Here is a 20,944-nt window from a genome sequence, read left to right as displayed (position 1 = left end):
TTATCGTATGTTAAGTGCTTTGTGCATAAGTCACTCTATATGAGTTCCAAGTTATAATGAGACCACTCGAATGATTAACGAAATAGCCAAAATTGAACAGAAAATTGAATGAGACCACATTTATATAACATGTTAGTGATGAACAATTTCGTGAGATAAACAATGACTCAATGAGATAAACAAGGTCAGAGATAGCTACCATTTGAGATCTTACCACCGCCCCAAATTCAATCAATAGCAATCTCACGATCAAGTGATGCACCTCCAAGTGGTGCACGATATCTCAGACTTCAATTAGTGTACGTTAGCAATAAAGATTATGAAGAATGATAAAACCAACTTGATAATGAAAACCAAAGTGGAAAATGCAAAACCCAAACTTTCCAATAACGTTTCATATTGAAGACAGGGTAGAAGAGTTTGCAGTCAGAAGTTGGTCGTATGCACAAAGCCTAAATAATTGTTTGCCATGTGCTATGGATTGAAAGCTAATACTACCAGAAGTATAAAATGTGACATGAATTCGAGCATCCTCCTGCCCTACTGCTCATTTGAGTCGTCTGAAACATCAAAACCAGGAGGTATAAAAATAACATCATCCCAGTTCGATGTAGAATTTTCCTGCAAAATTATTTTATTTAGTCTCGATTTACGAAATAGATACATTGCATGTAAAATTAAGAAAATTCCATCTTCTACTGTAACTCTGGCACTCACCTTCATTTCTTTTATTACATCCTCTAGAGTGGCAACCTGAAAAATAAATCATGGTGAGTCCTCTGAAACAACAGGTCATACATTGAAGGGAGTCATTGAGGCCTATACCTGGATATCCCCTTTTCTCATAGTGGAATTTAATTTGTTCTGCTCACGGGCTGCCGATTTAAGTGTATTTTCTAAGTCCTCCTGTGAAAAATTCAAAAGGTGAGAAACAAAAAAATCTCAGCTTCATTTCTACCTACCTAATCTCAGGTAACTCAATGCTAGCAAATCAGCAACACCTTTCTGGAGAAAAGTGGACGAAATCTCTTACTTTGGCTCTTCAATATCAGATTTCTGGACTGAAACTCACCAACATAACAATTCAAAATACTAGTTAAGGGATTCACGCATGAAAAAAATTAAGGTAACATAGCATCAATAGAAATGAGTGCAATCACAAATTATGATAACAAGATTATAAGAATCAGTGCTCAAAATATACTTGCAGAACAGTAGAACAAGTCCAGTTCATAGTGTCTAATATAGTATCAACTCAATCAATTTTCTTCATAACACAAACATAACAAATCCATTAAAAAAAATGGCAAACAAGGAAGTACAGATACTTCAAAATATAAGTTGTACCTGTGTGTTGGACACATATTCGTGTCAAATAGTTTTTTTTTTTTACTTTTATATTTAAATTTTTTACCGATACATATGGGAATGCCACAAAAACTAGAAACATGATAACCTTTTATTATGTCTACAAAGACTCATGCTAACTTTAAAACACCAATTCTCTCTTTTGATTCAAGATTTGTGTTTTTTGTTTTAATTTTATACTTGATACTTAATTTGTGTTACATGCCCACAATTTTTAATGTTTGATACTCATTTCAAGTTGTACTGTATAGGTGCCTCTTATCATGTCCAAGCTTTCTAACCTCTCTAAAGTGAGCAAATAAGAATATATGCATCCTTGATTTGATATAAAGTACATCATGATATAAATAGAACTCATGGTGTAAATGGCTGTGCACTCACCAGTCAATAAAAGCAGAGAAAGGAGGTTTAGCACAGTTTATGTTCACATCTTATGAATGAAAGCAAAGATGCAAAACTGAAAAAGGAGATTTGCTGACATATGGTTAGTGACAGGTGTAAGGCATCCATGATTCCGAAGTCACAGGTTTGAACTTTGAAGAAAGGAATCGTGGTTTATGAATTTGTGAATGGGTGGCTAATCTGAAGTTTGAAAGATACAGGACTCCAGGCATGTGCTAGCAGCAATTTATGGGTAGCAGTAAAGTACAAGAATTTTGGGTGGTCTATAGTTAGGAATTCATGGATAGAATAATGGTTTAGGTTGTAAACCTGTAGAGGAGGAGCTTGGGGTTTGGGTTCCTATCATATGAATGTAACAGAATGAAAGAAAGGCAAATTTATTGAGCAGCATCCTCCCGCTCTGGATCAATGGAACCCAGAATGAGGAGAATCTCTTATTAAAGTAGTCTCCAAAGAATCAAAAGCCTGGTCTCTCCCACCCAAGACTAACCAACCAACTAACTCCTTCCACTTACATTCTCTCCCACTATTTATATCCTACCTCTATTACAGCATCAGAATGCTAACTAACAACAACTCTCTAAATACTTTAACTATTTTCCTAATTGTGGGCCTGTTGCTACTCCCTCCGTTCCATATTATTTGACGTTTTAGCCAAAAAATAAAAGGTCCCATTTTGATTGGCATTTTAGTATATCAATGAATTCCCTACTGTCAAATAGCTTGCAACATAGGAATTTCGACACAAATGGAATGTCCAGACCTAAAAAGCAGAGAGAAGAACCTGGAAAACTGGAACACCAGAAAAGCCACTGGAAGCGAAGCCAGATTTTTCCCTCTCCTGTAAAGCACGAGCATACATTATCATTACTGTACAGCTCAATGACCAATAGCAAGGTCCATAGGTTATACAGGGATTACAAGCAAATTTCCAAACTTCACATCAACTAATTTTTAGTATGCATGACGGATTTTAAGAAAATTGTATAAAATTAGCTAATTAGACCAACATAATTTGAAAATGACTAGTACACCAGAGCAGCCAAGCTATAATTCTAGTAATTGGTGAGAACCAATCCAAAATCACAGTAAACTTGTTAAGAGGATTTCTATCCACACAGTAATTTTTTCCCCAAGAAAGATTTGTCGACATAAATTGCACACAGAGTATTAAAAAAGAAACTAGCTCAAAGAGAAACTTCTACCTTCCTCCATTAGACAACATCACAAATCACAATCAATCATAATCCCGAGAGTACCAACTATCAAGGGGCATGGGCTAAACGAATTAATAAAAACACCGAAGAGTGAAGAATAAGGCCAATTCATCTGCTAGAGGTGGAAGGAAAAAAAGAATAGTGGTCCATAATTGAATCCTCACTGCCTCCAATTCTAAAAATCACATTTGAAGGTATTTGGAGTATCCGTGACCACAATTGTGACTACATCGACTGCATTTATCCAAAATTTCCCGCATTATGAAGGAGGGTTACGAAACCACAACCGTTTTTTAAAACCTTGCGTGTGATCGGTATTACAGTACGCAGGGCCAATCAACTAAAATATTTGCAAACGATAATATAATTATAAGAAAAAGACTCACTTTGAGGGCATTTTTGACTTGAGAGAACTCAGGTATCAATCTAAAAGCAACGCTGTTCACCTTGAGCTGAAACACCTGGAGGAGAAAGCAAAGCAAACCAAACGCGAGAGAGAAATAAAGAACGGAAACAGAGAGAGAGAGAGGAAGGACCTTGTTCAAAGCAACGGGGACAACTTTAGAGCCCTGGCGCGCGTGGGGGTCAATAAGCGTAACCTGGCTGAGGAGAGCCTCGGCGTCGTCCTTGCTGAAGCAGAAGAGGAAGAGCCCGAGACCAAGAGAAACTCCTCGGAAGCAACGGGAATTCCCTCTAAGCGCTCCTCGATTGCCTTCTGGAAGCCGTCGAAGTTCATCATGTTTCTTTCTAGAGTGCAGAGAAGAAGATAGAAACTTCAAAGCCTTTGTTGGCAAGGAAAGTACTATCGTGTTTTTTTTCCTAAAAATATTAATCAATTTTAATCTCTACATTCTACATCATCCGATAAACTTGGTTTCTAAATGTAGAAAAAATTATGTTCTGAAATTAACTATGAAAATATATATTTCTAGAAATTAAATTCTGAGGATTAATTTTTTATACAACTTCGAGTTTTAAAATCCGGAAGCCAATTTGTCAATGTTTTGAAATTTATATTTCGAAATACTGAAATCAAATATAAGTATAAAAACATTATAGAAATGCAAAATGACAAAAAAAAAACATTGATTGGGGATTTGGGGGTGCGGTTTAAAAAGAAAAAAAAAATTGTAAACTAATCCTCTGTTAGTATGCTTGTGTGTTGTATGTTGCAAATGGTTTTGGGCTAGCTGGCTAAATTGATGACCCAACAGCCATTTAGGGATTCTATATCTATATTCTTATGGAGCAAAACGAAAATAGGAACGGCAATGGCTATTTATATCTCCACAATTGCTAAATATATTTCCTTTTCTTTTTTATACTTTTAGGCTAAATTATCATCTTCATTCTCTAATTTATTTTTAAAGTTCAATTTTATCTTCTATTTTTTAAATTGTTCAATTTAGATCTATAAATTTCTAAATTGGTTCAATTAAGTCATTGTATTCAAATTAAAACTAATTTTGTTAAAGTATAAACATGCATCACTTTTACACTCTTTGACGGTTTAAAAATCATCCATTAATATTTTTATACTAAAAATAACTAAATCAAAAAGAAGAAAAAAAATGCATTTAGGATAGCCCACCAACAAGGATAACCCTATAAACCTAAATCCCACCCACCCCAAACAACAATTCCTCTTTATGGAGAACAACCCCAACCCAACCCATAGAAAATATTGTCCCCTTGTTTTATTTAGTAGGCACTAACATACTCGAACTCTCTCTTGATCATCTTCACGGTGTTTTGGAGACCTAGTTGGTCAATGAGTGTTTGAATGCATGTGAATATGACAAATTCTCATATATTTTAAGCTTTGTGCTTGAGAGACTATGAATCATCCAACTTGATGTCTCGATCAATCAAAGTCGTTAGACAAAGGTTGAGCTTCACCAAGACCAAGGAATCAACAAGCTCACGAGGCTACAACCAACTAAGTTTGACTTGTCCTTCAATTAACTAAACACATAAATTCGCTTTAAGATCTAAAAATATTCATTTATCGACTCCCAAAGCCTAAAGATAAAAAGTTGTATACACTTTATGCACATCAATGAAGCATGATAAGCATCACATGAAAACAACTCCACACATGCCACCTTCATGAATATATGTGTTATTCCTACAATCACATTTTTTTTTTATTCAAAGGAAGACTTGAGTTCTTATACCAAAAAATTTACAATGACTCAAATGTATATATAATCACACATAATATAATTTAGGAATGAGCAAAGACTAAACTTGACCTCTAACCCAGCTCAATAAGAAATTAATTTGAATGGATTTCACGTTTTAAAAATATAGTTTGATGCATTTTGAGGACAAATTCGAAAGTTTAAGGTCTAAGATTATTTTTGAAAGTCTATGTTTTTCTAACAAATATATAGTATGAGTAATATTTTGATTTAAATGATAGTATTTTTTATAACATGCTATTTTTTGTTTTGAATTATATATTGTAAAACATATTTTAACTTAAGTTTTATTATTTTTTCATCCTTCGGTTAACTATACACAATGTTAAGATCTATAAGTTATAATGATAGGTAGCTCAATTTTGTCCCAAAAAGACTAGATTTTGAACGGGATTAAAGACAGAGTCGGCTTCAAGAAATTGATTATAACAAATTTTCAGATCGTGTAAGAACATAAATAAACCAATCCGACCCATCCATGCTCCCTCTTTTTAGAGATGGGTAAAATTTATCAAAGTTCACAGTTAGCTTTAAGACTTATAAATTCTAATTATATGTGTTCTTTAATTTTCAATGCACATTTAACTCGGCAGTAAAAGGACAAAGGTGAAAGGTCCCTCTCCCCTTATCATTTGATCATTTAACGCAATTAAAATACCAATATTTGTTGTTATGTGATTATAGTACTTCTTTATTGTCTTCTAAGGCACGCTCCGACACTAACCACCTTAAATAAAATTTCTTAGATCGGACAGTTAGGCAAAGATGATTCTACCCACAAGATCCCCAACAGCACAGCACTTGTTGAGGGCCCTACCATTGCACCACTTAACTCACCAAATTATTGTGGCCGTCTCCGTCACCGCCCATTTCTAATAACTTGGAATCTCTTTAAGTTTACACTACTCTTGGTGCACCAATATATTGCATCCTTAACGAGAATAAACTAGTATTTTTTATTACTAATATTTTCTATTTAGGATCAGTACACCTAAGTTTGTTTGTTTTTAATGTGTTTCAAGATATATTGTAATATTGGGTTGACCTTTATAATTAATTTAATTCATCTTAAACTTGCAATGACAGTTTATTTCATGATTTATTATTTAATATTGTTATTTTTATTTTAAAAAAATCTTTACAGATAAATAAGCATGATAATGATTTGTGAACTGTGTAATGTGTATGAATCCAAACTGAACTACTCCATACATATACTGTTGGTTCGAAAGCGAGACGATTGAGTAGTCCAACAGCAGAATCTGCGTACATCAACAATCATATGTTGGGGATGGTCCCACGTCCCAAAAGTTTTGATTTTTATTCTATTATAATTATTTTTGTACGTTTAAATTATTAGAATGCATTAAAACTTAAAAGAAATTTGGTTAAGAAATACTAGTCCCATCTTCGATGCTTCTCACAAATTGCTATAAAGTAAACAAAAGATTCTGTATTAAAAAAAAGTAAACAGAATTTTTTTACAATAATTTGATATGTTTGTTGACTTTTGCATAATTATTTTTTATTGTTTTATTTCATTTAAGATCAACGTGTTCTCTTGCCGAATAGTGTTATTCCAATTTAAAATAGAAATTACATTGATTGGTGGTGACAACTCTGGTTAGGTTTGAAACTTAGAAGAGAAATGATGAAATAAATGAAACACATTAGTAGTTTATACCATTTTTATTAAATTACATCTCAATTTGGACAACCTAAAATTTTCTATTTTGGTGAATATAATCGTACCCTATACTATAGTCTTCCATGTTAGTATAATTTTGCACGAGCTCACAATAAAAGCCTCCCATGGCCTAATTAAGAATAGCAATTTTTAATAAATACAGAGAAGTGAGAAATAGTAATGAAATACACCAAACCCAAACCTAATGGCAGCGTAACCATCGTTTCTCAGATACAAACAAAAACAAAAAAATAGCAATAGAAGTATTAGAAGGGGTTGCTACGTACGCAGGGGACATACTTTCTCACTTGGCTTTGGACGCTTACATGGATAGACCGTACACACTACACTACATTACATGTACCAATGACACGACACATCACAAAGATTTTACTCCAACCACTAACCTCATTGGCCGTCATTCTCCCCACCGTCACAGCCATGTGACCCTTCCACTATCCGCAGCGGTGGAAAGGTCGTCACGGGCAGAGGCACGTGCAGCGCATGTGGAACTGAGTGTTGTACGTTAGAAGACTAAAATACCCTTTTAGACGTACGAGTGTACAAGTGTTTGAAGCGGAGAATAGAGATGGAAACGGAAGTTTCGTGTTTCCCATGAACAGTGAGTGACTTACGTTGTCCACATGGGTGCGGGCCCTTTTGTTTTTTATGCTGTTCTTCCAAACCAGGAGTGTACTAGTCCACTTCCATTGTAATTACCCTCTTCTTTCTCTGCAGCTTCTCTGTTTATCTTACTCTAACACACACACATACACCAACCCTCCCTCTGTTCTGCTTCCATTCCACTAAAGTTTTGGTTTTTCTGGCCTCTCCATTCTTCTTCTTCCTCTGGGTTTTTCACTTGTTGGATTTTCTTACTCTCTTTCATTGTCAATGGATAACCAGGATCAAAGAAGAACTCACACTGCAGGTGCTTTTTCTTTTGCATTTTCTCTTTAAAGGGTCACTGCCCTCATCCTCTTTTCCCCCCTTTCTTCTTCCTCTTCTTCTCTCTCTTTTCCTTTCCATATTCCATTATTATATTATTATATTATTTTGTTACTTTGGTGCTTTTCTTATGAAAAGTTGTTGTCTTTCTGGGGTGTCTGGTTTTGGAAGTTGTGTCTGTGTTCTTTTTTTTTTTTCAAGTGTTTCAAGTTTCTCAAGGTGAAGATTTTTATGGTCTTATTTTTTTATTTTTTATTTTGGAAATTTTGATGCTGAAGGGCACGAGAGTCATGGAGTTCATCTGTGTCACAAATGTGGATGGCCATTTCCAAATCCACATCCGAGTGCCAAGCACAGGCGTGCTCATAAGAAGATCTGTGGAACCATTGAAGGTTACAAACTGTCCGCCTCCGAGGGACAACCCCATTTGAATGGCTCAGATGATGAACATGTTTCTGATGATGATCACAAAACACCAGGTTAATTTCCTTCTTATTTGTAGGGTTTTGACTTTAATACTGAGAAATACTAGGAAATGAAGTAAATCTAACTAACTTTGACGCTGAGGAATACTAGGAAATGAAGTAATTCTACCTGATCTTGACTTAGTGAGATTAATTTTAATTACTTTTCTATATGTATAGGCTTTAAAATTAGTACTACATTCCAAAACAGCAGGTTTGCTGATTTGTATCTATTTTATGAGGTTTGGTTGTGTCAGGTCCAAAATCCTTGGAGACAGGCAACAAAGAGAAGGGCAATGAAGGAAATGGAGAAAAAATAATTAGATCAGAAGATGAGGTGTTCTCGGATGCAGTTGCAGACTTTTCGGATAGTGGATCAATTCCAGAAATCAAGGAACGGTTGCAAGATAGTTTGGACTCAGGTGCTGATGTGGAAAGGGTTGACATAAAAGAAACAAAATTTTCAGGGTCTTCTGAGGACAAAGATTTCAATGGTGGGAAGATAGGTTTTACATCACATGTCCTTTTATTAAATTGCCTTGTTACTTTTTTCACTCAGTATCGACTTGTGTGCGGCAAAACATTTTGGCCTGGGTAATTAAAAATAAGGGTAAATATGGTTTTGCATGACGTACAGGTATTAAGCTTGATGATTGGAAAAAAATCTGTAAAGCTGTTTATTGACTTCATTTACATTAATTGGATTGCTCAACTTAGTTCTAGAAAGCAAAATTTTGCATCGTGATCTGCATCTGTTCACATGACTGCTACATGATGAGCATCAATACTGACATGGATCCAACTAAACGTGCACAATTTGTCTTGCTTTCTTTTGTTCAGTGAAATTTAACCTTTTATGAGTGTAATTTGAGTGTTAGAAACAAGAAAATGAGAGTTTTTGTATATTCAAACTTTTGGAAGGATATTGATGCAAATATCCAGGATAGCACAAGTGTATTGCTGTGCCCAGATGATGACACAACTACATATTTATTTTCCAAAAATTATTGAATAGGCATTTTTTCTGACATTATATCCCTTTTACTGTGTGCTTTGTTTCTTCTCGGCGGTTCTTTCATGTCTGATTATCTGTTTCTCAGCTGCAGATGCAAGTCAGTTAATTGACAAGTCAACTGATGACAGCCAAATTCAAAATCCTAATATTTTTCAAAATGAAAGTGTTGAATTGGGAAACATGGTGGAGTTGCAAGGTCAATTGTCGGGCCCTACTGTGGATCCATTGTCAAGTTCCATTGCAGACTTGAGAACCGAAGTATCAACTAATGTGGATAGTGATGTTTTTTTTGGTTTGTTAAGTGACTCACTTCCTGGCAAAGCTGAAGCCATGCTTGATATATTGCCAGAAAAGAAAATCCATGCTGTTGAGAATGTGACAGATTGCATTTTGATATCTGTTGCAAAGGAAACTAATTTGAAAGAAAAGGATGAGATTAATTCTGCTGGAGATGTGATTGAAATTGTGGAATCATCTGATAATGTTGTAGGTGAAACATGTGAAGGAGTGTCTAAAATAGCTGTTAGTGATGCAATTTCCTTGGATCATCAAGTGGGTGATGGAGCTGTTCATCTGAAGGAAAATAATGGCGCTGAGATTAATTCCTACAGAGATGTGGTTGAAATTGTGGAATCATCTGATAAAGTTGTAGGTGAAATGAGTGAAGAAGTGTCTAAAATAGCCGTTTGTGATATAGTTTCCTTGGATCATGAAGTGGGTGATGGAGCTGTTCATCTGAAGGAAAATAATGGTGCTGAGTTCCTTTCTTTGTTGCCCCCAGATAACCTCCCTCTTGAGTTAAACTCGGTTGTAATCACAAATGACGCACAGGGAGACTCTGCATATGTGGTACAGTTTGCTACTTCCAGTGATGACAAAATTTTGCCAGAAAAGGGAGAAGGAAATGTTAATGTTGATCTTCTTCCTACGTGTGATGATATATCAGATGAAGCACATCCTCAAAGTGAGTATGGAGACTTTAAAGATCTTGAAGGAGTGGTATACCAAAATCCTTTCCTACAATCATCCGAGTCATTGAAATATAAGGGAGATGACTTAAAGAACAATGTTACTGAGGAAAATAAATTTCATTTCAATGCAAACCAATTGAGTGAAAAAAGTGACATCCTCTCTCCAGATATGGATGTTCTAGATAATAGCATGAAGATGGAGCTGGTCAACAGTGAGCCTACGCCTAAAGAAGTGCATGCTGAACAGTGTACCGAAGTTTCTCCAGCCCAGCTCACAGTTGAAAGTCATCAAAGATCAGATGAGACTGATGCATCTATGAAAGCTATGAAAACTGAGAAAAATGAAATTCATATGGTTCACTTTTCTGAAGAGCATGGACCTGATGATGTGTGTAAAAATTCCCAGCAGATAAGTTTACCAGAAGATAGTTTAATGGCCTCTTCTAATGAGAGTCAGAGGGACGAATCCTTTAGGTCTGCAACTAGTGAAACAACTAGGGCAATTAACATAGACAGCACAAGTCATCATGAGGAAAAAATAACTGAAATAAATGATGTAGCTTTAGATGGCAAGGATGTAGAATCTAATTTAGAAAATGATATTGAAATTATATTGAAAGATCTTCAACCTGGTGACATCTTGCAATCTGAAGTCAAGCAATCAGATGACTTATTTAAGAGTGACAGCGCTGGTAAGAGTGATGCTGCTGGTGAAATGGGTAAAAATGAACAATGTGATATTCCTGATGCTCAATGTATGGAAAGGCCTACTGTGAGTGATGCTTTATTGCCGAAATCTGCTACTGGTCATTTTGAAAGCCCAGCTATTTCAGAGTCTTCAGACATTGTGGATGATGGACCTGTGAACAAGTCAAATGGTACAGAGTGCAGAAATATTAATCCACTACCAGGTTCCCAGAAAGACATAAAAGAAGATGAAATCAATATTAATATCAAACTAAATGAAGAATATAACAAATCTGTTGATACTTATACCGAATCACGTCAAGCTCAAGATGCTGGACTATTAGTGAAAGCTACAGAAGACCTTGCTAGGGAATATACATCTTTAACTACTGTACCTTCTGCTCAGCCGGACAGGGAAGTGTCTAATGCTGTGCCTGTTCAAGATCAAACTGGTAATAACTTGGGTAAACTTGGTTCATCCAGAGTTGATGCTTCAGTTGACTCAGGTAGCCGGTGTGACAGTTTGGAAGGGAACTGGGGTTCTGTTTCAGGTATATATACATTTGTTGTTTTTAATAGAAAACATTTGTACTGTTTAGATACATTCTCTAGTTAGGCCATTTTAATATGCTAGGGTTAGTCAATGAAACCAGGTAATGTGATGCAGTGCTTGATAAAGAGAAGTATCTGTAGAACTAGGTGCTATACTGCAATATTACTCCTTTTTCTTAGTTGATTAGAATGGGTGAGATATTTTTGCATTAACTTATACACACTAAAGACACATACATATTAGTGATATTACATACTGGCTATACCTGTGTGCAATTGTGCATCCCTGAATCTTGCCTGGTGCTAAAATTTCCTAATGAATTTCATTGGTAATAATTTTTTCATGCTTACAAAGATGCAAGCCTAGATCTTGTCTCTCTATGATTTTCACCAAATTTATATTTGCCTGTTGCTTTGGTGTGATCCATATAGTTTTTTCTCCCTCATTCTTTCTAGGATTGTTTTTCCTCGTGGAAAGGTGAAGAGGAAACCCGGAAGAGGATCCATCTCTTTTGTTTTGTCCTTGCCTCGCATTATTTGTATAAAGCAACAAAACTAAAATACTTTAATGATTTTTTGGAGCAAACGAATTGATTTTTAATTTTTCCTTCATGATCCATTAAACAGTTCTCTCAATGCAATCCGATGCACCAGCTGTTACTGATGCTGAAACTTTGCCATCAACTGGCTTGCTGGCATCAACAGGGAAATCAAGCTTGAACAACTCAAAAGCTACACCTGACAGACAGCAGTCTGGAAACTCAGAAATGTTTGAACCACCATCTTTCATGACCTTGGTTGATCCTAGTCAGGTTAGCCCCAAAGCTTCTGCTTCTGAAGTCCAGAAGGGGCAGAACACACAACATACAGATTCCACTTCACAGGCTGCTTGGTTTCCCACTCTCACGCAGGTTGTCAACGAGTCTCAAGGGAGGAAGAAGAATGAAGAAATAATTGCCAAGGTGACAAACTGGAGCACCAGTAAGGAGCACACTCCTCTGAAGAGCCTCTTAGGTGAGGCTGCCCATAGTAGCAAGCCAAGATCTCCAAAAATGGAAAACTCTGTGAATCAGAAGAGTGGTAAAGTTCTGGAGAAGAATGGTTCTGGATTGACAACTGTTAACTCCATTCTGGGTCCTGAATCCCCTGTGGCTCAAGTGGTGAAAGGAGAGGCTGCAAAAGAATGGAACTCTCCAGCAAGATATCCTGCAGACATCAAGAGAGAAAAAAGGAAAGTCAAGAGCAGACCATACTGGATACAATTGGTATGCTGCACGTCAGTCGGTCCTCGGTGAAGGTAGAAAATTACTAGGTTCTGATAATGCTTCCACTCAGCTCTCCACTCTGATGGATTCTTGTTATTGACATGCTATTTGCAGTATTTTTCTGTTTTTAGTTTGTCTTTAGGTGCATATTTTGATCATGTGTCTTCTGTTCATTTTGGTAGCCTCCTAGGAGTTTGGTTTTATATGTTGACCATCTTCAGTTATTATTTTATCCTTGCAATCATACATTTTTACTATACTTAGTAACCTATCATTATTTTGGCCTGGACCTATATTTTAGTCCGGTCTTAGTTCTTGAAATTTTGGTCCCAAGGGTCGGGGCATATTGTCTCTGTCTTAGATTAAGTCTCATAATAACTTGCAGTTTCTGCCTTTTACATTGGGATTCATTCTTGTTAAATCCTTTAATAGTAGAAGCCCTAATGAGAGAAATGGGATTGAGGGATTCTGCTTTAAGGATCTCATTAATACCTGTATATAGAGTAGACTCAATCATGCATGTGTGCATGAAGGAGGAATTCGCTTTCAGAAATAGCTGTAAAAGGCGGGAGAATAAATTGACTCTGAAAAAAGTTCACATAACCATAAGCATGTAGAACAATTAGTGGAGGATTTGTTTTATTCTTATTTAATTGGTGGTCTCAAATTTTTAGAACGTTGATATGTTAAAATTCAGTACGGAGGAATCTTGACGAATTTTGTGATGTTACATTGACATATCATTTTTCAAGTCTTTGATTTTAAGTCAAGTAGATTGTGTATTTTATTTCTGTCACGGAAAGTAGTAGACCTTATAAAAAGAAAGAGAATAAGATATAAGGAGTAGAAAAGGAGCAAAGTGCATTGCAAGAAATCGAACATGCGCGCTCAGTATATTGTAATTATTCTAGTTTTTCAAAGTACTATCTATTATGCTAATGAATAAGGATACCATTGTTAGCACATTAAAATTTAATTTATATTAATCACTAAATATGCAATATATTTATAATTAAAATTCATTTTTTTATTACACGTGAGTGTGTGCTGAAAATCATTTATAAATAAAAACTCCACTAACAATGATTAGTGAGGTTTTTTAGGGAGATCTGGTGAACATTTTTAGTCAATGTCATGGTGACAATTTTTTTTAAGAAGATCAAACATTTAATAAAATTATAAATTCCATTATACTTAACCTCAATTAATATGTTGACAACATTAACATTATTCATAAGAATCAAAAATATTTACAAAGATTTATAATAATTCATATATCTTGCTTAACAAATATTCTACTTAACCAATCAAATTAGATCCTCTTGGTATTAACATACTTTTTAGTAACGTTTTTTCCTTCTATTAATTGAAATTCATGTCCCTTTTTAACCAGCTCTATAAATTTCATCCAATTTAGTTATAAAAAAAAGACGCAGATATATTTTTTTCCTGCAATTTAACTTTTTTTCATTTTCTTATCTATATTTTTTATTTATTTTAGTCATTATAAAATATAAAATGTGTTTGTTTTTTATCTTAAAGCATTTTAAATAATGCTCTCAACAGTAAAAAAAAAAAAGTTTATTAAAAGCATTTTTCTGAATGTTAATAGGTTGGAGGTGCACTGACAATCATCAACAGTGATATTTTCTTCTTCTCTAAAATAACGATAATATTTTTATTTTTTTTTTGCTGTAGGAAATAATCTAGTCACAATTTTATAGTAGTAATATTAATCAATTTTATTAGGTTGGGCCTTTTTGAATAGATAGTTGGTACCCTTGGGGCCAGGCCCAACCGTGGCGCGTAGGGTTGAAACCCAATCCCCCAACTCCGCAACCATCGACCGAACGACGCCACCAGCAGCGAAGTGAGTGAGTCTCCGATTCTCAACAATGGTAGCTGCAAAACCAAAGTAGACAACTTTAGTAGCTGCAAATCCGAAATAGACAACCTAAGAAGTAAGAACCCCTTCTTTAGTGTTTGATGTCTTGTTTGTTAATGCAATCCCTCAAGTCACACCCTGCTCTTTTATTTTCCCTTTCCAATCACTTCTCTTTCTCTTCTCACTCTGTCAGATCCTTTCTCTCTTCTTTCTCCACATGCCAACACTCAAAGGAAAGCACTTCCATTATTGATTATCTAAATGCCAAGTTCGATTTCTCGAGAACTCAATCCTTCTACATCTCAAAACGTGTTTCAAGCAGCAGATTCCCCCAAAACCCCTTGTCTGTGCTCAGTTTTTTCAAACAATTTGGGTTTTCTGAAGCCCAGATTCTCTTTTTGATTCGTCACAAACCCCAGATACTGTTCACTGATGTTGACAAAATCTTGAGACCCAAAATTGAGCTCTTTCAGCTGTTGGGTCTCGAGCGCTCGGAGTTGTGCAAGTTCATTTCCAAGAATTCCTCCATTTTGACTTTCAGTTTGAAGAAAACATTGGTCCCCTCTGTGGAAGCTATTGGGAAAATTCTCTGCAGTGAGAAAGATTTTGTTCATGTTTTGCTCAGATGTGGCCGGATACTCCCAAATTACAAAAAATTTATGAACAATGTTGTCTTCTTGGAAAGTTGTGGCATTGTTGGGTCTCATCTTGCAATGCTACTCAAACTACAGCCAGGTATTTTCATCACACGGCAGTCTATTATAGGAGACTATGTTTCGCGCGCTGTAGACATGGGTTTCAATGAAAATTCAAGAATGCTTGTCCATGCAATCCATTCAATAAGTAGTTTGAGCTATAAAACATTTAGGAGAAAACTGAAGCTAATTATTTGTTTTGGTTTTTCCAATGAGGAGGGCCTGCAAATGTTCAGAAGATCCCCAACTTTGCTTAGAACATCAGAGAAGAAGGTGAAGGTTGGACTGGAATTCTTCTTGCATACAGTTATGCTGCCCAAATCAGTCCTGGTTCATCAGCCAAGGGTTTTAATGTATAGCATGGAGGATCGCGTGCTTCCTCGATATAGAGTCTTCCAGCTCTTGATAGAAAAAAAACTTTGCAAGAAGGTCCCGAGTTACATTCATTTGTTATGCTTGTCTGAGGAGGTGTTCTTGGACAAGTATATACCACATTTCAGAGAAAATGCAGAGGAATTATTAGTAGCATACAAGGGTCATTATCTGGAAGCATAGATCTTCAAAGTCTGTTTCTGAATATTCTTTACAGGAAGCTTTGGGCAATTTGGGGACCACAAACCATGTTGGTGCTTATGGTTTTTACCTCCTCTAGTTCTCTCCTCACCCTTCCAATTGCAATGATATATATATATATATATATATATATATATATATATTTTATTTTATTTTTCTGATGACAACATATTCTTCTCCCTAGTTTTCTCCATTTTGCTCTACACTTCTGAATCTGCAATCCATTATCAAATGACAAAATGGTGGCTAATATGTATTTAATATTTGAATAGAAGTGTATCTGTTTTAGCAACAAAAAGTGTTTACTTTACATTGGCATTTTGAAATTGTCCATTTCCACGGAAACAACAGTAAATATGTATGAGAATAACTCATAAATGTGTCCTTCTGTTTCATTTGCTAGAGAACATTTCTGGTTAGTGAATCATCTTCTCGCATGTTTGAATCAAGTAATGTGTATCTTTTTCATATATGCTCCTACCCAAGGTTTTGAAAATCAGTCCATGACTACAGTTTCAGGCACAACTTTAAAGTTTTTTTTTTTTTGCCCTGCTGATGTTTCCTCCATTTTGAAGTTGGTTCGGTATAGTCTTCTCTGCATCGTTTGTTTCTTCTCTCTCTCTCTCTCTCTCTTTTTTCTCTGTTTCCTTGTGGAGAACATGGTACTACTTTTATTATGTTGGATGGAGACATGGAGTTGTAAGAGCCGCAGTTCTTTTCAGGTCAAACAATGAAAGTTATGACTATTTTTGCAGACGACCATAGTCCTATCATTATCAACAAGGAAGTTGTCTGAATTTTCAGCAGATTTTAACCATTGCAACAATGTTTTTTTTATATATATAATTATAATCTAACGTTGACCCTTTACAACCTGGGCTTATCATTCAATTCTGTACGAAAATGTTTCAATTTTAATAAGAAATCTTTTACTAGGGTTCAAATCTTGATGAGTTTGGTAATGGGATTGAGTCTAGCGAAAGGGACTTACTAAGGTTTGAATTTTTGCTGGGGAAGGTGTTCTCATTTAGTGTTCAATTGTGTGTTGTGTTTCTGAAAGAGGAGCCCTCTAGGAAACCCAAAAAAAAAAAAAAAAAACTTGATGAGTTTATGGGAAATCTTTTTCCTAACCAATACCTCCCACATTAGGGTTTGTATGCCTTGAAGACATCTAGTCAACAAAGTTCTCATTGATTTTTTTCATACGCGTAAAATCTACATATCTATAGAGATCTGGTAGGAACGTTCGACTAATGTTTTTGATACGGAATTAAAATCAACATGTATAAATAAGCAATCCATATAACATAGAAAAGTGTTTGTAAAATTTAAAATTGGTATCAACTTGAGCTCAAAATTACATGTATGAATGGCCTCGCAATGATCGAATCGAACAAAAAATACAAAAAAAATATGGTTCTGTCAAACAGAATAAAGAATTATGTCAATGCTCCTAGCCGCCACGGCCTCTTTGACTCCGCCGCCGCTGCTGGTGGTGGCACCAGCGTGGTAGTGGTGGCCGTGGTTGTCGGAGAGGGATGGAGGGTGGTAGTACTTGCGGCCCGTTTGGGGGCAATTAGAGTGAAACCTTGCAGCAATCCTGACCCCTTGGTCAAGAATCTCGACGAGCTTCCCCATGTAGCTATTCTATTGCTCTCTATCAAAACTCAAAAGAACCACTCACCCTCTCAGAATTTCTAGGAGAAAAGAGAAGGTGTGTTACAAGAATATAAGAGACACGAGAAAGGTAGGAGAGAGATTGTTGTTTGTTGTGGAAAAAATCAGAGTGGCATTTACGTATATATAGCTGGTGCTTTGCATTTTCCCTTTTTCTCACCCACTTTCAGTTTCTTAGAATCTTCTACTTGCCCGGTTAGAAGTTAGAACCGCGTTTTGCATAATGCGTCCTATATTTGACTAGTTGTCTTTTGATTTTTTCTTTTCTTTTAAAACACTATATTTTTTATTTTACTTTTTTGTTGCCTGATTATTAAGGGTCAGAAATTGAAAAAATAGATTGGGTCACCGGTCACGCCAAGTAGCTGATTTATTTTGAAAACAAAAAGGGCTTTAATGTAATCTGTTAGCTGTCAAATCAAGTCTGTCATATACGTCATTTTTAACGTTTAGTACGACTTTTTTTAAAAGTTGGTCAGTCTGAATTTTAATTTAAATGCTTATTTCATATATTAAGACTTTTATCAGTAATTAAAGATGAAAATAAAGTATATAAATATTTTTTTAAAAATATGTTTAAAATACCTATAAAATTTAAAAAATATTAATTTTTTTAATTTAGTCTATGCAAAAATAAAATATATTTTTATTGATCTTTAGTGATAATTACGTTAAAGAATAATGACTTATATGTTTAATTTGATTATAAATGAATTAAATAATTTATTATGGCTAAAAATCTTTAAATTATAATATTTTGTTATTTTTTGAATGGTTTTCTAGTATTTTCTAATGAGATTAAGAGAAAAAAAATAATAATAAATTATAATCTCTTCTTAGTGTTATTGAAAAAATAAAAAAATAAAATGATTAAATCCATTAGTCACGTCAGAAACTATTATTAAAAACTACTATTAAAGACGAACAAAAATAAGTTTTATTTTTATAGGAATTATGTTAATAAAAAAAATTTATGAGAAAAAAATTAATATTTTTAAAATTTTATCATGCTTTTGTGGTATTAATATGTGAGCAAATTGGTTTAATAGTTTTATAATTATTTTTTAATTAAAAATATTATTTAAACTTCTTTTTTTTTCATGGGTGCGAAACTAATTTTCTCCTGATGGATAATTAGTTAGTCTAACAAAATTTTGTGCAAGAAAAAAATCAAACATAATTTTTCAGTTAAATATATTATTTTTCTCATAGTGTGGATGCAACCAAATCTTAAATGACTGTATCAATATTATGGGTTGAATTATTTGAACTGGATTATATTAATTTAGATTACGTATTATTTTAAGTTTTGGAACAGTTATTCTTAATTATTTATTAAAACTAAAATATTTGAGTTTATAATGGTTAAAATAAAAAATAATTTCTAAAAAAGAGAATCAGTAATAATGTGCATTGGTCTCAAAAAGATATATCTAATGCAATACTGTATATAACATTATATAGTATTACTTCTACGAAATTATGAACGAATTCAGTTAATTAATTAGCTTGACTTTTAAGAAAGAGTAAAAATTTATCTGTTTATTTGGTAATATATAACGTAATATATGTTGAAAAATATAAAAAGGAAAAAGTTTTCTTCGGTGGTTTTTTATTCAAACGTAATAGTATTATTATTATTATTTAAGTAAATATATTAACATAAGCCACAAAATATATTCTAAAAAGAAAAAGAAAATCAAAAAATAGGCAACTAAAAATCTAAAAAAAGAAGAAGAAATACAAGCAGATTCTGCCTTAAGGCGTAAACAGGAAAGTTAAGAACAACGTCACCAAACTAGGCAACTTGATTTTTTTTCTTTCTATAATCACGATTTCACAACTTGAGATATTGGTGAATATTATGAATAGACATCACCAAATTATAGCAAGAATGGAAATCACCACAAACTTTATTCAGAAAGAAATAAATGGCATTGGAATCAGAGTAAGCAACTAGCTAGCTTTCCAAATTTTCTACTAAGCCAGCTTTAATCCATGTCAAATATCCCCCACAGGCTGTGTCTCTAAAATAGAACAAGAACCTAAATTAATTGCGTAGCCAAACAAGAAGGTACAGTCTCTATTAGTATACTCTCTTCCGTTCCAAAATAATAGTACAACTTTTTGTTCTTGTTATAAAATAATAGTCTTTTTATTTTTTTAATCTATTTTTTCTAACAATATCTCAGAGTTGACAAAAAATGAAGCACTTTAAATCTATTTTACAGATAAATGAGTTAAATACACATTGAAGATAACGTATGTAGCTTAATTTTTATCCATAACATGAATATATTAAACATACAAATAAGATTAGAATAGTTAAATAAATATTGTACTCTAATTAAATTATACTAATTAGTTAATTAATAATATGACATTAACCAGTTATAAGTACTTGTATATGATGGAACAAAAAGGGAAGAAACTGAATTTATTTTAAAAACATAAATTACTTAATTGAATATCTTTACAATAAATGAGAAACTCATTACTAATAAATATAAAAAAGAAATATTGAAATGTTTAAAAATTGGTAAGAACATAATTGAAACCTGACATTTCATGGACATTATATTTTTATGAATTATTCAATTTAATAATATCTGAAATTAGTTTTAAATTTAAAATTAGATAAATAAATATGTAAAAAGTTATTGTTACAAAGTAATAACGGAGATGAAGACAAAATGGGTATACACGACCCCAAGCGAAAACGAGGATACTTTATTGTTACAGTAATAAACATATTCTTACGCGGTTTCTAGGAAGTTACATGCACCAACCTATTTAAAAGTAAATAAATGAAAGGAAGGATACTTTATGTAAGCCGCACACCAAGACACTAAAACAAAAGAAAGAGAAGAAACACGAAGTTTAGAGCATTTTAATGCAACAATCCATTTTTTGGGTTATTGGATCATTTTTTTAGTGTCATTATATTATATAGATACAATTTTTTTTTTTGTAGAATTTAATTTGGGGTTCTTGGATTTTATTTGTATAGAAAAAAAATTAAAACTTTTTTTTCTCTCAAATGACATTAAAAAATAATATTATTTTTAAAAAATGAAGTTCCTCAAAGTTATTTTCTAAAAACCTAACATTCAACATGAAGAACTCTCGATCGAACGATGATAGATCTAGTGGAAAGAGATTTTTGAGTTCAATAATTTCTATTAAAGATTCTCTTAGATCATAAGAATATCTTTAGGGGAATAATTTATTTTGGGTTCTTGAATCACTTTTTGTTATTTTATGATGTCACATAGAATGTAATAACTTTTTTTTATTTTTTATTCTAATGGTAAAATCTAATTTGGGTTTTTGA

General features: G+C 33.8%; 3 protein-coding genes across 6 annotated transcripts; 2 read left to right on the top strand and 1 right to left on the bottom strand.

Annotated features, from left to right (window-relative positions):
- Nucleotides 1-344: 344 nt before the first annotated feature.
- Nucleotides 345-7,321, bottom strand: LOC114420892 (protein TIC 22-like, chloroplastic). The gene is made up of 7 exons (XM_028386603.1): nucleotides 7,286-7,321; nucleotides 3,374-3,832; nucleotides 2,555-2,611; nucleotides 1,002-1,061; nucleotides 826-906; nucleotides 718-753; nucleotides 345-621 (listed from the first exon to the last, which is right to left on the bottom strand). The coding sequence occupies exons 1-7, from the start codon at nucleotides 7,319-7,321 to the stop codon at nucleotides 541-543; spliced, it is 810 nt and encodes a 269-aa protein (XP_028242404.1). The 3' UTR covers nucleotides 345-540.
- A 160-nt stretch (nucleotides 7,322-7,481) lies between these two features.
- Nucleotides 7,482-13,178, top strand: LOC114421638. 4 transcript variants are annotated; one of them, XM_028387682.1, is made up of 6 exons: nucleotides 7,482-7,809; nucleotides 8,105-8,305; nucleotides 8,533-8,784; nucleotides 9,391-11,514; nucleotides 12,143-12,327; nucleotides 12,427-13,178. In XM_028387682.1, the coding sequence occupies exons 1-6, from the start codon at nucleotides 7,773-7,775 to the stop codon at nucleotides 12,808-12,810; spliced, it is 3,183 nt and encodes a 1,060-aa protein (XP_028243483.1). In that variant the 5' UTR covers nucleotides 7,482-7,772; the 3' UTR covers nucleotides 12,811-13,178. The 4 variants fall into 4 exon arrangements, with proteins under 4 accessions (XP_028243483.1, XP_028243480.1, XP_028243479.1 ...); XM_028387679.1 differs by having other exon boundaries at nucleotides 7,484-7,809; nucleotides 9,397-11,514; nucleotides 12,143-13,178; XM_028387678.1 differs by having other exon boundaries at nucleotides 7,484-7,809; nucleotides 12,143-13,178.
- Nucleotides 13,179-14,569: 1,391 nt separating this feature from the next.
- On the top strand, nucleotides 14,570-15,754 carry LOC114421637. Its single transcript, XM_028387677.1, has 2 exons — nucleotides 14,570-15,400; nucleotides 15,580-15,754. The coding sequence occupies exons 1-2, from the start codon at nucleotides 14,767-14,769 to the stop codon at nucleotides 15,615-15,617; spliced, it is 672 nt and encodes a 223-aa protein (XP_028243478.1). The 5' UTR covers nucleotides 14,570-14,766; the 3' UTR covers nucleotides 15,618-15,754.
- Nucleotides 15,755-20,944: the final 5,190 nt, after the last annotated feature.

The sequence above is a fragment of the Glycine soja genome, chromosome 8, assembly GCF_004193775.1.
Source record: "Glycine soja cultivar W05 chromosome 8, ASM419377v2, whole genome shotgun sequence".
Taxonomy (NCBI): Eukaryota; Viridiplantae; Streptophyta; class Magnoliopsida; order Fabales; family Fabaceae; genus Glycine; species Glycine soja.
Note: the sequence above shows the minus strand (reverse complement) of the source record. Positions and strands in the feature narration are given on the sequence as shown.

What these genes read in the sequence shown, in the direction of transcription:
- LOC114420892 (XM_028386603.1), bottom strand. Translation starts at nt 7,321, where the DNA reads ATGGCTGTGACGGTGGGGAGAATGACGGCCAATGAG. An exon ending in GGAGAATGACGGCCAATGAG is followed by an intron (nt 3,833 to 7,285) that starts GTTAGTGGTTGG and finishes TGTAGAATGTAG; the next exon opens with AGATTAAAATTGATTAATAT. An exon ending in GTCCACTTTTCTCCAGAAAG is followed by an intron (nt 907 to 1,001) that starts GTGTTGCTGATT and finishes AATTTTTCACAG; the next exon opens with GAGGACTTAGAAAATACACT.
- LOC114421638 (XM_028387678.1), top strand. Translation starts at nt 7,773, where the DNA reads ATGGATAACCAGGATCAAAGAAGAACTCACACTGCAG. An exon ending in AAGAAGAACTCACACTGCAG is followed by an intron (nt 7,810 to 8,104) that starts GTGCTTTTTCTT and finishes TTGATGCTGAAG; the next exon opens with GGCACGAGAGTCATGGAGTT. An exon ending in GAACTGGGGTTCTGTTTCAG is followed by an intron (nt 11,515 to 12,142) that starts GTATATATACAT and finishes TCCATTAAACAG; the next exon opens with TTCTCTCAATGCAATCCGAT.
- LOC114421637 (XM_028387677.1), top strand. Translation starts at nt 14,767, where the DNA reads ATGTCTTGTTTGTTAATGCAATCCCTCAAGTCACACCCTGCTCTTTTA. An exon ending in GCTACTCAAACTACAGCCAG is followed by an intron (nt 15,401 to 15,579) that starts GTATTTTCATCA and finishes TCCAATGAGGAG; the next exon opens with GGCCTGCAAATGTTCAGAAG.